General features: G+C 42.5%; 1 protein-coding gene and 1 long non-coding RNA gene across 4 annotated transcripts in view; one reads left to right on the plus strand and one right to left on the minus strand.

Annotated features, from left to right (window-relative positions):
* LOC147913763 (uncharacterized) overlaps nucleotides 1-7,092 on the minus strand; it is a 105,189-nt gene extending 98,097 nt beyond the window's left edge. For all 3 annotated transcript variants that reach the window (XR_015556394.1, XR_015556393.1, XR_015556395.1), the window contains exons 1-2: nucleotides 6,742-7,092; nucleotides 6,414-6,520 (exon numbers count right to left, since the gene is read on the minus strand). This is a non-coding gene — a long non-coding RNA (uncharacterized LOC147913763). The remainder of the gene's footprint in view (nucleotides 1-6,413; nucleotides 6,521-6,741) is intronic.
* A 223-nt stretch (nucleotides 7,093-7,315) lies between these two features.
* BTG1 (BTG anti-proliferation factor 1) lies at nucleotides 7,316-10,012 on the plus strand. Its single transcript, XM_087449113.1, has 2 exons — nucleotides 7,316-7,783; nucleotides 8,700-10,012. The coding sequence occupies exons 1-2, from the start codon at nucleotides 7,636-7,638 to the stop codon at nucleotides 9,065-9,067; spliced, it is 516 nt and encodes a 171-aa protein (XP_087305239.1). The 5' UTR covers nucleotides 7,316-7,635; the 3' UTR covers nucleotides 9,068-10,012.
* The last annotated feature ends 3,206 nt before the right edge of the window (nucleotides 10,013-13,218 follow it).

Genomic DNA, 13,218 nt, shown 5'->3' on the forward strand with positions numbered 1-13,218 from the left:
GTAGGTCTAAAGTTAAAAGTTTGCATTTCTATCAATTTCCTGGGGTGATGCTGAGGCTGCTGGTTTGGGGACCACACTTTGAGGACCACTGAGAAGTTCTGATCCCCTGCCCTATTCGTTTGAAGGGAAGGGGAAGTCCATGTGCTCCATATTCAGAAAATTATAAATACTATAGGCCAGAATCATAACTTGTAAGAACTTCGAATAATTCTGTAAAGTTCCCAATTTTCCAAAGTTGATTTTTATCATCTATTTCTTTCCCCAGATTACTAGTAGTAATCTTAAAACTGAAATAGGTCTTTGGCAGCTGGGGAGATGCAGATAAACATCCAATAAGCCTGAACACTGGGAGGTTGCCCCAGGAGACAGAGTAGATGGTGGCAGCTTTAAAAAGAGGAAAGCAAACGGAGTCATAGGGTTCTGCTAAAACGAAGGAAAGAAGGTCTTGGAAGGAGGCCTGGCTTTGAGAAATGGCCCTGGGGCTTAACAAGAGAAAGGTCAGTGAGAATTCCTGGAGAGCAAGTGATAGGGTTCAACAGCGCTTTGCTGAGATAGACACAGACCCCAGCCCTTCTTGCTGCCCCCCAGCCTCCTCCACCTGAGCTCTCAGGGGTCACTGGGCTCCCCTCAGTTGCTAGGGAAGAGAGTCTATAGGGTGACCGGCTCCCTGGTTCCTCCTACTAATTTAGGCCAAAGGAGAAGTGAGATGCTTAAACAGTCTAAAATAGAAGGCATTTTTGCTGCTTTCTTATCTGACCCTAAGGATAATTTTCATTCCAGCAAAATTATTTTATTTGGCAGATTAATGTTTTAATGCGTCCTTTGATTCATTTTTCAGTGAGCCTTTAATACATGTAGCTGTATTTTTCAGGGTATAACAGCCATGAGAATTCTCCTCGGCTGCCCTGAGTTTTATTTATTTTCCTTTGACTATCTCTACTCATCTCCAAATGGTCTTCTAACTTGATAGGGTTATATTTCTCACAGTCCCTTTTAGAGAAGGTAGCATCAGGAGCATACCTCCCAGTTTTGCAGTCCATAACTTGAGAGTTCAAATCTGGTTGTAAGACTTGGGGTAAATTACTTATTTTCTCTAGGATTGAAACCTCACACTTTACTTGCTGTCAATTATACTCACCTGGTGGTGTTTCTTGGCGAATTAAATGGGAATGCCTTTAAAACACTTAGCACAGTGTCTGATGCACCCTCAGTGATGCTAATTCGTATGATCATTGTTGTTGCTGTTGTCAGGCAACTCTTTAATCCTTTTTCTTCCCATTCTCTCCAAACAATCTGAATTGCTTTAACAAGAAGAAAGTTTAGCTCTGAATCTGTATATGTCACCTTCTGATTTCTGGTTCTCTTGTATTTTCTGAACCCCAGTAGATCTAAAACTAGTACAAATGCCTCAGTTTGTGCCCTTGGATTCATACGTAAGCAAAGCGAGGCAGGGCGCCAGATGGGCAGGCTGCTAAAAGTGCTCCCCTTCCTGTGGATAACCAAAAAAAGAATAAATAAAAAGCATAAGTCTCTAGCTGGAGAGATAAGCCTACATGAAAAGCTAAATTATTTAAAGATTTAAATAAAAATTGGAGACAAAAATAGAAGTCCTTTCAATATTACCCCTCTACCATCCATCATCCTCAGGACTTTCCAAAAACATAAATCTCATCATATCACTTCCTTGTCAAAAATACCCCCCAGCACTCTCTGCCTCTCTCCACCCATCAGTTGTTCAAAGATACAGGTTATTTATCTTCCTTATATTGGTTTAAGCCTTTAAGATACTCCAAGGTCAAGCCCCTCCTTTCCTTCCTTCCAAAGAGACCTAATTATAGGCTGACTTCACTGGCTTAGCAGAGATTGTTCACTTTTGGGGCTTATCTCCTTCTGCCCCCAAACCAACACACAAAAATAAATGCCTTGTCTCTATTTGCTATTAACACTGTAAAGAACTCTCTCACTCGACCCTGTACTTATCAGGTAAGCTACGAGTTTTCTCAAGCAAGCACCACCGACCCCTAGCACTCTATCTGGAAGTAAGTTCACAATATATATAACTTTAGTGAATGCAGCTAGCTGATGGGCAACAATGAGGCTGCCTCCAGCTCAGCCTGAAGTCAATGGGGAGGGTCCAGATAGGGAACAAGATCTTTGCTATGTGGCATTATACAGGGAGGTGGAGGGAGGCCTTCCAGAGGACAAACTTGTGAACTGTAATACAGTAGGCCCCCCTTATCTGCAGGGCATATGTTCCAAGATTCCCAGCGGATGCCTGAAACCTCGGATAGTACCAAACTCTATATATGCTGTGGTTTTGCCTATACATACATACTTACGATGAAGTTTAATTTATAAATTAGGCACAATAAGAGATTATTGTAAAACAAAATAAAATAGTAAACTAGAACAATTATAACAATGTACTGTAATAAAAGTTACCGTAAATCCTAGCAACCTTGGCATATGATTTTTTTTCTTTTCTTTTTAAGGCAAGAACTTTCACCTTTTCACTTAAAGGAAGCACTTTACGCCTTCTATTTGGCATATCTGAATTGCCAGCATCACTACTTTTGTGCTTTGGGGCCATTATTAAGGAAAATAAGCATTACTTGAACACAAGTACTGTGATACCATGACAGACAGTCAGTCGATCTGATAACCCAGATGGCTACTAAGTGATTAACCGGAGGTCGTGTATACAGCGTGGATACGCTGGACAAAGGGATGATTCATATCCCTGGGGGATGGAGCAGGATGGTGCAAGGTTTCATCTTGAAACTCAGAATGGTGCACAATTTAAAACCTATGAATTGTTTATTTCTGGAATTTTCCATTTAATATTTTCAGACCTGGGTTGACCCCAGGTAACCGAAGCCTCGGAAATCAAAACCGCGGATAATGGGGGTTACTGTACAGACCTTTAAAAAATTCTGGGACTTTCCTAGCAATAATTGAGGAATCCTGGATCACATGGATGAAGCAAGAAACTGGAGCATTGAAAGGACACCTCGAGAGCAACTTCAGGATAGAACGGCCATATGAGAGAGCGGCACACAAGCAAATGACACCCAGGGGTAACCTGATGTCAAAATACTAAAATGTAGCTACATAGCATAAGGGAAAACAAAGCACGACACCTAAATGGGGGCAATGTGGACATTACCACAGTATTCCTGAGCAACACATCTAAGTCCCTTTGGTCTCCATTTCATTTACCTTGGAAATGCAGTCTATCCTAAAACAATGTTTATCCAGAAAAACAACTCATGCAATAATCTAACACTTACAGCAGCCAGGAAAAAAGTGCCGTAGAGTTTACTTATCTTCTTTTCTCCAATATTGACTGTCCAATTTTAAGTAGTAAAAACTCTATATTATTTTTCACCTGACAAATTGCAAGTAATGGTTTTGATTTGATTCATTTGTATTTAGGTACGTCTATTTAACATCATTCAACAGCCTTTACTGTGCGTTGGGCTGTTGGGCATTGAGGGTACAATAGTGAACCACACATGATGCCTGCCCTCAAAGAACTTACAGACCGAAAGGAAGAGAGACCAGTAAACATAGTGAATCTAGTATGTCTGATAAGGTACCAGAGCCGGGGCAAGGGAGGGCAGAATACTATAGACATTTACTCAAGTCCAGAGGGTCAAGGAAGGCTTCTTGGAGGATGAGAAGAAATGAGGTAAAGGGAAAGGGAGGAGGTATTCCAGGCAGTGGGAATAGCATATAAAATGAACAGCATAATAGCTGAATTTAGTGCTCTCCTGTTCATAGATTAATAGTTTGGATGAGTTCCCAAATGCAGGGCTGTGATGAAATGCAAAAAATGACACTTAGTGACTTTAAATTTATTCAATTAAAAAGATCATGCTTTATTCTGATATGGATACCTTCCTACTCTGGGAATGTTAAAATGTCATCTTTTCCCCCAAATGATAGTGAGAGTAGATGATAGTGTGATTTTTTAAAAAAACATTTTTGTCAAAAGATTTTCAATCTTGTGTTGATCCCTACATTTTACCAGTCTACGAAACAGAGAAAAGTTCATTCTCCTACCCTATATGTTTATTTTTCTCTTTCTCTGTTTTGTTAAAAAAAAAAAAACAATACTCAAAAAGTCTACAGGGAGCTCTGATTTGTTAGTTCAGAGCAAACCATTCTAGTAACATTTTAGCTGAAGAAGAGGAATATAAATCCCCAGCCCTTTGAAATTCTAGTTAGTTGTCCATTAGTTACCTCTACAGAAAGTACTTTCTGAATTCTTAAGTACTGTTTCCAAAGACCTGACGTGTGCTTTTATTTGCAAACTTATTTTGAAACCCAGGTTCACCTTCTGGATTTGTTTTGACAGAATTCCTAAGACTTCTTTTTTAAATAATTTTATTTATTTATTTATTTTTTTCCCAAAGCCCCAGTAGATAGTTGTAATGTCATAGCTGCACATCCTTCTAGTTGCTGTATGTGGCACACGGCCTCAGCATGGCGGGAGAAGCGGTGTGTTGGTGCGTGCCTGGGATCCGAACCTGGGCCGCCAGCAGCGGAGCGCAAGCACTTAACCGCTAAGCCACGGGGCCGGCCCTAAGACTTCTTTTTTAATACATCGAAAATTTTCTAGGCTTTAGAAATTAATTTGGTAATAATATTATATTGCCTGATGATAATATAAACCAGCTAATGTATATATTTGAATGCTTATTTAGTGCTGGAGACAGCGCTAAATAGTCTTTGTGGTTACTCCATTTAGTTCTCACAAGAACCTTTACCTTTCTTACGAGATTCCTATGCAGAGAGGTTAAGTAACTTGCCTAAGGACACAGAGCCAAGTGTCGGCTTTGTAAACAGTTGGGACTGCCCTGTAGCTTAACATAACAACAACACGACAAAGTGCCTCTATAATTCAAAAGCTGTGGAGAAATACCAGTTTGTTTTTTGGATGGGAAGAGCCTGACAACTTCTGGAAAAATATTACTAAACATATGTATGTCCAGAATTGAAAACTATTAGCAATTAACATTGTGCACTATCTAAAACTTGCATTTAGAACCAATATTTATTTCCGATTTTTTTTTCCTGAGAGCTCCCTAGATCCCCCAGGTAAAAGAGTAATTTCTTAGATCCATTTGTCTCTGAAAGGAATGATTTAAGGTGGGAAACACACACATACAATAAAAAACAGTAGGGGGAAAAACCCTTCAAGAGTACGTGAGTTAAACTTTTTGTTAACCCCATTCAACTGATTTTAAAAAGCTTTCAGAAGGGGTCCAGCTGCTGCTTGAGAGGGCAGTTAATAATTAGGGGAGAGAATATGCGCTTGGGAGACAAATCTGAGTTCAAATCCTAGCATTTTGTTAACTACGTTATTTCTGTGTTGTAGATGAGTCAATTTCAGCTCAGAATTATTGGAAGTCCATGCTGGAGACCAGGCTTGAAGGAGAAAAACTTTCACCTGATGATTTCTGATCCAATGCTCCAAGGACTGATAATGCAAGGAAAAGGAACAGAGCAGCTGATTAAGGGTGGGTGGGGTTCGGAGGGATATCAGAAGATCTTGCTCTAGGGCTATGGTGATTTTAAGGATTTACTTCTGTTTCCCTATCTCCTTTTTGAGTAGTAAAAGAGGTTTCAGGTCCCCAGTGAAGTAATTTACCATGACATTTATTTTTAAGCACAGTTCTAGCTGACAAGTACTAGAAGGAAACAAATGTACCTTATTCACCACTATTTTTGATGCATTTATCCAAAGAAAATTAACACTTTCACAAAAGTCCATGCTTTTAACAATACTATCTTTAAAGTATTTATTTCACATGTAACTAATTACTGTGTATGAATGAAAAAAATAGCCTGGAAGTTATTTTTTCAAACCCAGTTTTACATATTTCATTAAACAATAAAACTTTTCTCCTATTTTATAACAAGTCCTATTTTGCTTCATTTCTATACCCTTTAGCTCAGTATTAAAAAAAAAACTCAGAGTGGTGTGTTTTGCAATATTGATGACCAACGAAGCTCAGTATATTTATTTCCATCTGGTATAGTTCAACTTCTGCCTCTTGTTTGCTTTCTCCATCTGCCTGCCTCACCATCTCTTTTTTTTTCTCTCCTTCTTAATGGAGTTCGGGTTAACCCTCTCCTAGGCCTAATGGTTTCAGCAGGCTCACGCCTTCGTATCAGTATTTTTTTCTAGTTTTGCAAGCAGGGTTTCAAGTAAACAAGTCTACGCCTAATACTTTCACAAGCTTCACAATTTATCCTTATTTTCTTCTGTTTTTATAAAGAACAGCAGAACTCAGGCTCGGACAGTTATTTGGACTAGGAAAAAAACGAAATGATCTTTGGTTTTGTGTATAAACGATGTAAAAAGCATTTTACAGATTTTTCTTTCAATACAGACTGAACCTTACAGGATCCGCGTTGCTGTATTTCTCTTCAGTAACTGGCTTTCCTATCAGCATGTCAGCTGGATTCAGTAAGGTCTCTCCACTCTTCTCTCCTCTGACTCCTGAAGTTACTGAAACAGCAACCACAAAAGCCTTACTAATCTTTTATTTATTTTGCAATTAAACTTTTACAAAGACATCCCCTCACGTCTACCCGAGGATAGAGCAAAAACAGCTCCGCGGCGTTGGCTGCGCGTCTGCGAGGAGACCGGGGTCTCTGAAGCTGCAGAAAGCCCCTCGAGAGCCCGTTCCCTCCACTTTTATCTGCACCCTCGCTGCGCACCCCCCGCACCTTCGCCACCGTCACCCGCAACCCGCTGCTCCGCACGTTCCTCCGGCTTGTGGAGCAAGCCACGTAGACCTGGAGCGGGGACGGGATGTAAACACCGAGTGCGAAAGGAGGCTGGAGCCGCGGACTTGCAGCCTGATCCGAGCAGCTGCGTGCGTGTAGACAGCCAGAGCAAGGCGGCTTTTATCTGCACAGCACTAATCCTCCTTGCAAGCAAGCCCGGGCAGCACACTCTTGCAGAGGATGCGCTGGCGCAGGGCCTGGAGTTGCTGAAAGGGGAAGGAGGAGCTAGGGCTGGGGGCGGGGCTTTCACACGCGCACCCTCGGTTTCCTCCGTCCCCCGCCACAGCTCCCTGTTCTCCAGCCGCCACTCGGAGTTTATTTGTTTACAAGCGGATTACGTCAGCTCCTCCCTCTCCTCACGGCCTCTGGACCCGCCCCCGGCCCCTTATTCCCGCCCCCTCCTGCTCCGAATCTGCTTGCGTCACAATGGTGCGATCTCCGGATTGGCTGGAGTCGGCCGTCACGCTCCAGCTACGCCACTTCCTTTCCGCGGCGCTATAAAAAGTGCTGCACGGCGCCTGCATCTCTTCGCCCGTCGGAGCTGGAAATGCCGCTGTTGGGAGGTTCGGAGGCTGCGGCGCTGGAGGTGGAGGTGGCTGGGAAAGTCCGAGCGATGTGACTGGGCAGCCGTCGCTCGCCTCTTCCTCTGTCCTGCCGCCTCCCGTCTCGAAAATAACTTTCTGACGATAAAGAAAAGAGGAAAAAAAGTAGCCGTCCGCCCCTCACGCCCTCTCTCTTTCTCAGCCCTCTGCGGGAGCCCGGGGTGGCCGCTCCGCCGTCGGGGCCGCGCCGCCGAGCCCCGGCCGCCCCGGGCCGCCCCCGCCCGCCGCCCCCATGCATCCCTTCTACAGTCGGGCCGCCACCATGATAGGCGAGATCGCCGCCGCCGTGTCCTTCATCTCCAAGTTCCTCCGCACCAAGGGGCTCACGAGCGAGCGACAGCTGCAGACCTTCAGCCAGAGCCTGCAGGAGCTGCTGGCAGGTGAGCGGGCCGCGGCGGGAGGGCGAGGGCGCTGGGGGCGCCCGGCCCGCACACCCCGGGGCCCGAGGCGGGCGGGCCGTCGGGGCTGCGGGAGCCTCGGCAGCGTCCCGGGTCCGGCCGCGGGATCGGGGCTGGCGCGCCGGGCGGCCGCTAACGGCGGGTCCCGGCCAGGCTTTGGGGACTTGGCCGAGGGCGCCCCCTCCCCGCGCGGCTGGCGGACGGAGGGGAGAAGGAAACAGACGCACAACAAAGAAACTAGCCACGGGCGCGGGACGGCGGTCCGCGCACCGTCCGCGGATTGGGGGACAAAGGAGCCGCGGGGCTGGGGTTACTTCGACGCTCTCTCCCCCGATTCCCTCCAGCCGGTGGGGGCTCGGCGGCCGGGCGCCGGGGCGGGACGCCGCGCGCTCGCTGTCCCGGAGCCAGCCTGGGACGGACGTGCCGTCTCCCCGCGCCGCCTGCCCCTGCCCATTAATCATCGGATTTGTCACCGGTGCAATTACAGCCCTGCCCAGAGCGTGGTTTAGGGTTGCTTGTTTTTCTTCCCTTCGGGGTTAACAGTCCGGTGGCGCTTCTCGCCTCCAAAGCCATAAACCCCATTGTGTGCGCCTGGGGTGGGGTGGAGAAAGTAAACAGGTTCCGGGCTGGCCGGGGCCGCGCGCCTGATTCCTGTTTTGGCGGCTCAACCGGTCGGTTCCTGGAGATTGTTTTGTCCCGTCCTACGGTGTAATTTCTAAAACCCTGCCCGCGCTTTCCCCATCCCTGCACACGCACAGCGGCGAATGCGATGCTGGGCATTTTTAAAAGTTGGGAGTTTTCTTTTTCACTTTTCCAAGGAGCCAGCGGAAGAAAGAAACTACAAGCGGGAGCGCACAGTACGACTTAAGCGTTGTTTCTCTGTTCTTTTCTTCCGTAGAACATTACAAACATCACTGGTTTCCAGAAAAGCCATGCAAGGGATCAGGTTACCGTTGTATTCGCATCAACCATAAAATGGATCCTCTGATTGGACAGGCAGCACAGCGGATTGGACTGAGCAGTCAGGAGCTGTTCAGGCTTCTCCCAAGTGAACTCACACTCTGGGTTGACCCCTACGAAGTGTCCTATAGAATCGGAGAAGATGGCTCCATCTGTGTGCTGTACGAAGCTTCACCAGCAGGAGGTAGCACTCAAAACAGCAGCAACGTGCAAATGGTAGACAGCAGAATCAGCTGTAAGGAGGAACTTCTCTTGGGCAGAACAAGCCCTTCCAAAAACTACAATATGATGACTGTATCAGGTTAAGATATAGTCTATGGATGGATCATCTTATAATGGATGGATAAATTTGATTTTTGCTTTGGGTGGGCTCCTCTTGGGGATGGATTATGGAATTTAAACCATGTCACAGCTGTGAAGATCTGGCACAAGATAGAATGGTAAAAAATTTTTTTAAGTGACAGTGCCATAGTTTGGACAGTACTTTTCGATGATTTAATAGCCTGTGAGTCCAAGTAAATGATCACTTTAATTGTTAGGGAGTGAAGTCCTAGGATGGTTTCAGTTTCTCCCAGACGTTATACCTAAATTTTTACATCAATCCCTTGATCGCAAATCTGTATTTCCAAGAACCTTTCTCTGCAGTAGATCTTGCGGAGGAAATTTGCACTATTACACTTGAAAATTGTTAACCTTTTTGGCAGCTCAATAGGAAAGCTCAACATTTTAAATATGGCAGTACTGGAAGTTTTATGATGAGACTTTTACCTAGCACTTAAATATGTATAAATGTACATAAGACAAACTAGTAAGCATGACCTGGGGAAATGGTCAGACCTTGTATTGTGTTTTTGGCCTTGAAAGTAGCAAGTGACCAGAATCTGCCATGGCAACAGGCTTTAAAAAAAGACCTTTAAAAAGACACTGTCTCAACTGTGGTGTTAGCACCAGCCAGCTCTCTGTACATTTGCTAGCTTGTAGTTTTCTAAGACTGAGTAAACTTCTTATTTTTAGAAAGTGAAGGTCTGGTTTGTAACTTTCCTTGTACTTAATTGGGTAAAAGTCTTTTCCACAAACCACCATCTATTTTGTGAACTTTGTTAGTCATCTTTTATTTGGTAAATTATGAACTGGTGTAAATTTGTACAGTTCATGTATATTGATTGTGGCAAAGTTGTACAGATTTCTATATTTTGGATGAGAAATTTTTCTTCTCTCTATAATAAATTGTTTCTTATCTTGGCATTTTAATCAATCTCTTGTCATGATTATAGAGGTTCAGCTAAAAGAAATATTTCTCAGAAGACTTAGGTTCCATAAGTTATGTGGATGTCAGTTGCACACTGGTCATGCTGAAAAACACTCGATAAGGAGTCAAGATGTTCTGTGTATACATATTTAGGAGTTATAGGAAACACAGGGGTAACATGTTTTTTTAAATCTCTAAAGTCAAAACATGGACACAGTCCCAAGCTAATCGCATGAAATGAGGATAAAAGACAAAGGTAACATCTACCAAAAAAAGTGATACTCAAAGGATTACATTTCGTTGCTTCGCTGTTGAAGTGAAGATAAAAATGTTTGTTCCGTTCTGGCCCACCTTTGAAAAACAATTATTTTGCCCCATGGATTCCTTGTTCAATTAGAAAATCCTGGGGCATGTGACCCATAGTCTTAAAGAACAGGCTAATCACTGCAGAGAGATTGGTTGCTTGTTTCTTTTCATCAGCTGCAAGATTTACATAAAAATCACTTAAGCTGGAGTTCAACAAAAGGTATGTTTATGAATTTTTATTCTCAAATTGAAATGCTGAGTTTTTGATTCCTCACTTTCAGACTATTATTTTAGATACGTTGGAAACCCTAAATGAACATTGAGTGCTGGAGTGTAGGTTACGCCACTACCACATAGTATAAAGGTTTGTTGGTATGTAGAGGATAACATGGTTTTTTCAGTGGAAATTGAAAATGGAAAATTTTGAGTTTTCCTCTACACGGTTCGGTAACTTAACATATAGTGGCTTTTTTTGTGTCATACATGTAAATATGTTCACACTGGAAATATGCAATCTAGGTTACTTGAAATCAGTAGACCCAAATTTGGGAATTTATTTCTACTTGTAAGATAAAATTGTTCTGGTTTTGTAGACTACACAGGAATACACAGCTAAACATGCAGGTATTTAGAATTCAGATGACGTCTGTACTTTATTGGCAGGCCATCCTTGGAAATTGGAATTATAACCACAACACATGGACTACCCTTGCCAATTATGGTTTTATTTTTCAGTCTGAGAAGCCCCCCAATTCAAACTTCAGTTTACAATAGAACAACTGGTAGTACAGTTTTTACATAGTTCTCAGCCCCAGTGCTGATTACTATTGTTTACCAATTGCATTTCATCTGTTAACTCCTTTGGAGCTAGGTAACTGATAAAGCTTTGCACTCTTAATCATTGGGGCCTAAGGCGAGGTGAAGATGACTTCCAGACAGTTTAGGAATATATTTTAGTGCCTAAAACTTTGGGCATAAAACATTTTCTCAGATGGAGAGTTGTTTTTGAAGGTCTTGACATCAGACTTTTTGATTATAAAGAAGTTTGGTGGGAAGAGAACTTTTTAATAAACATTTTATTTTAGAATTTGGGTGATGTCTGGCATGTCAGGAGCTAAGTTCCTCTTGAAAAAACTTGCAAACATCTCTGAGACCTAGCATCCTGCTGTTGCCTGTGGCTTTAACCTTACGTTCCCCAGACAGCTGTCTACAGTACAGTAGCTGTTTGATATCTCTTGTTCGTTGCTTCTGGGGGATGTTTTACCCAGCTATTTTGATAGAAACATTTGAGTGTCTGTTGTATGCACATGCAGGTGTGTGCCAGGCCCACGCATGTAGTCGTTTATGCCAGTTGTGTACTTGTTTAATTTAGTAGTGATATAATTTCAAAGGCTTTTACACTGCCTGAGTTAAAAGATGGTGTCTTAGAACTCATTTTAAGAAAGGGTGACTGCTTTCAAAATCATTTGTTGCCATTGGCACAGGAATTCATAGTTATTGGCAATAAGTGTAGGAATGTTACTTCTGAGCTTTAACAAGTAGTTTTAAAAAGTATTTCGTTTTCTCCAAATGTAAGTACTATGATGCTGAATGAAGCAGGGCTTAAAGTGGGTTGTATGGCAAGAGTTCTCCCAGTTCATGCAGGATGATGTGGCTGTTTCACCCTGCAATCCGGAATGGGAATCACATGTCCTTACCCTTCATTTGCAATATTTCTATAATAATAGACTGGAAAGGTCACTAGAAAATTGCTTTCTGGTACTATTGCACGAATGATTTCCTTAAGTCACTATAACTCACAAATTGCAGGGAACACTGTTTTGTAGATGTGTTATAGATCGTGGAATGGGCCTTTAAGTTAAAAGGAAGCAATATTCCTGACCGTGCTAGTGTTTGCTGACGAAAGGTTTTCAGGCTTCTTTGATCTTAGGAACCACTACACCCGCTATTAGACTTTTCCCTTGGTGATTTTTAACATTTCTGATACTCTCTCCTTCCTCTTCCTGTGATAACTGCAATAGTGTTTCATATGTTGATGTTTAAAGATATTTCCTCTCCCCTTTGCACCCCTACTTCGGATGATGTGATAAGATGCTGTTGATAAGCTATGTGGGGAGAATTTGTCAGTAGTTTTATCTATACACCATGGAGACTTCAAAAAGTGTATTTTGGATTGTCTAAAACAATAGATTTCTTATTTACCTGAAGGTATACAGACTAAATAGTTTAGTCTCATCTCAGTCTCTGCAGTTGAACTTCTGTATATGACTGCTGCGAAAATATAACTGGTTTATTTTTCATGTTTGGAACACAACAGTATGAAAAAATCTTTTGTAGTAAAATAGTTTGTACTACTAACCAAGCTGAGCTGCGTAACTGAGTCCTTATGTCACATTTACATTAATACAAACAGGCCAGAGGAATTTTTAAATATAACTTCTGGTTATTTCTATAGATTTTTATATTTTCTTCTGAAAATAGTATAAAGTGAAGGAACATTGTTAAGCAAAATGTTAAATTTTTGAAATGATCCTAAACAAGTAAGCCTTAGATTGTATTAATAGTGAGGATTGACACCATTTCCTCAGTAGACAATTTGTGGAGTATAATTGACACCAGTTTTTTGACTGCGGTGTTAACTTTGTTTACCAGTTTCTTTCGGCATTGTCCAGTGTGTCAAATAGGAGTAGAAAAATAAGGCTTCCACTTATAGAATTCTCAGTTTTTTTAAATGATTTCTGTCATCTCATTGTTGAATAATCTTACAAGGAACATTTTGGAGTTCAACCTCTGACTTTTATATGATGAGCCTTTTCATGATATTTATCATTTTAGTATTGAAGATACAATGATCTTTTGGGAATTCTGTATGATTATAAAGAGTAGTAATACTGAAGGATGA

This window comes from Ceratotherium simum, chromosome 25, assembly GCF_057802395.1.
Source record: "Ceratotherium simum simum isolate JZ-2026a chromosome 25, ASM5780239v1, whole genome shotgun sequence".
Lineage (NCBI taxonomy): Eukaryota > Metazoa > Chordata > Mammalia > Perissodactyla > Rhinocerotidae > Ceratotherium > Ceratotherium simum.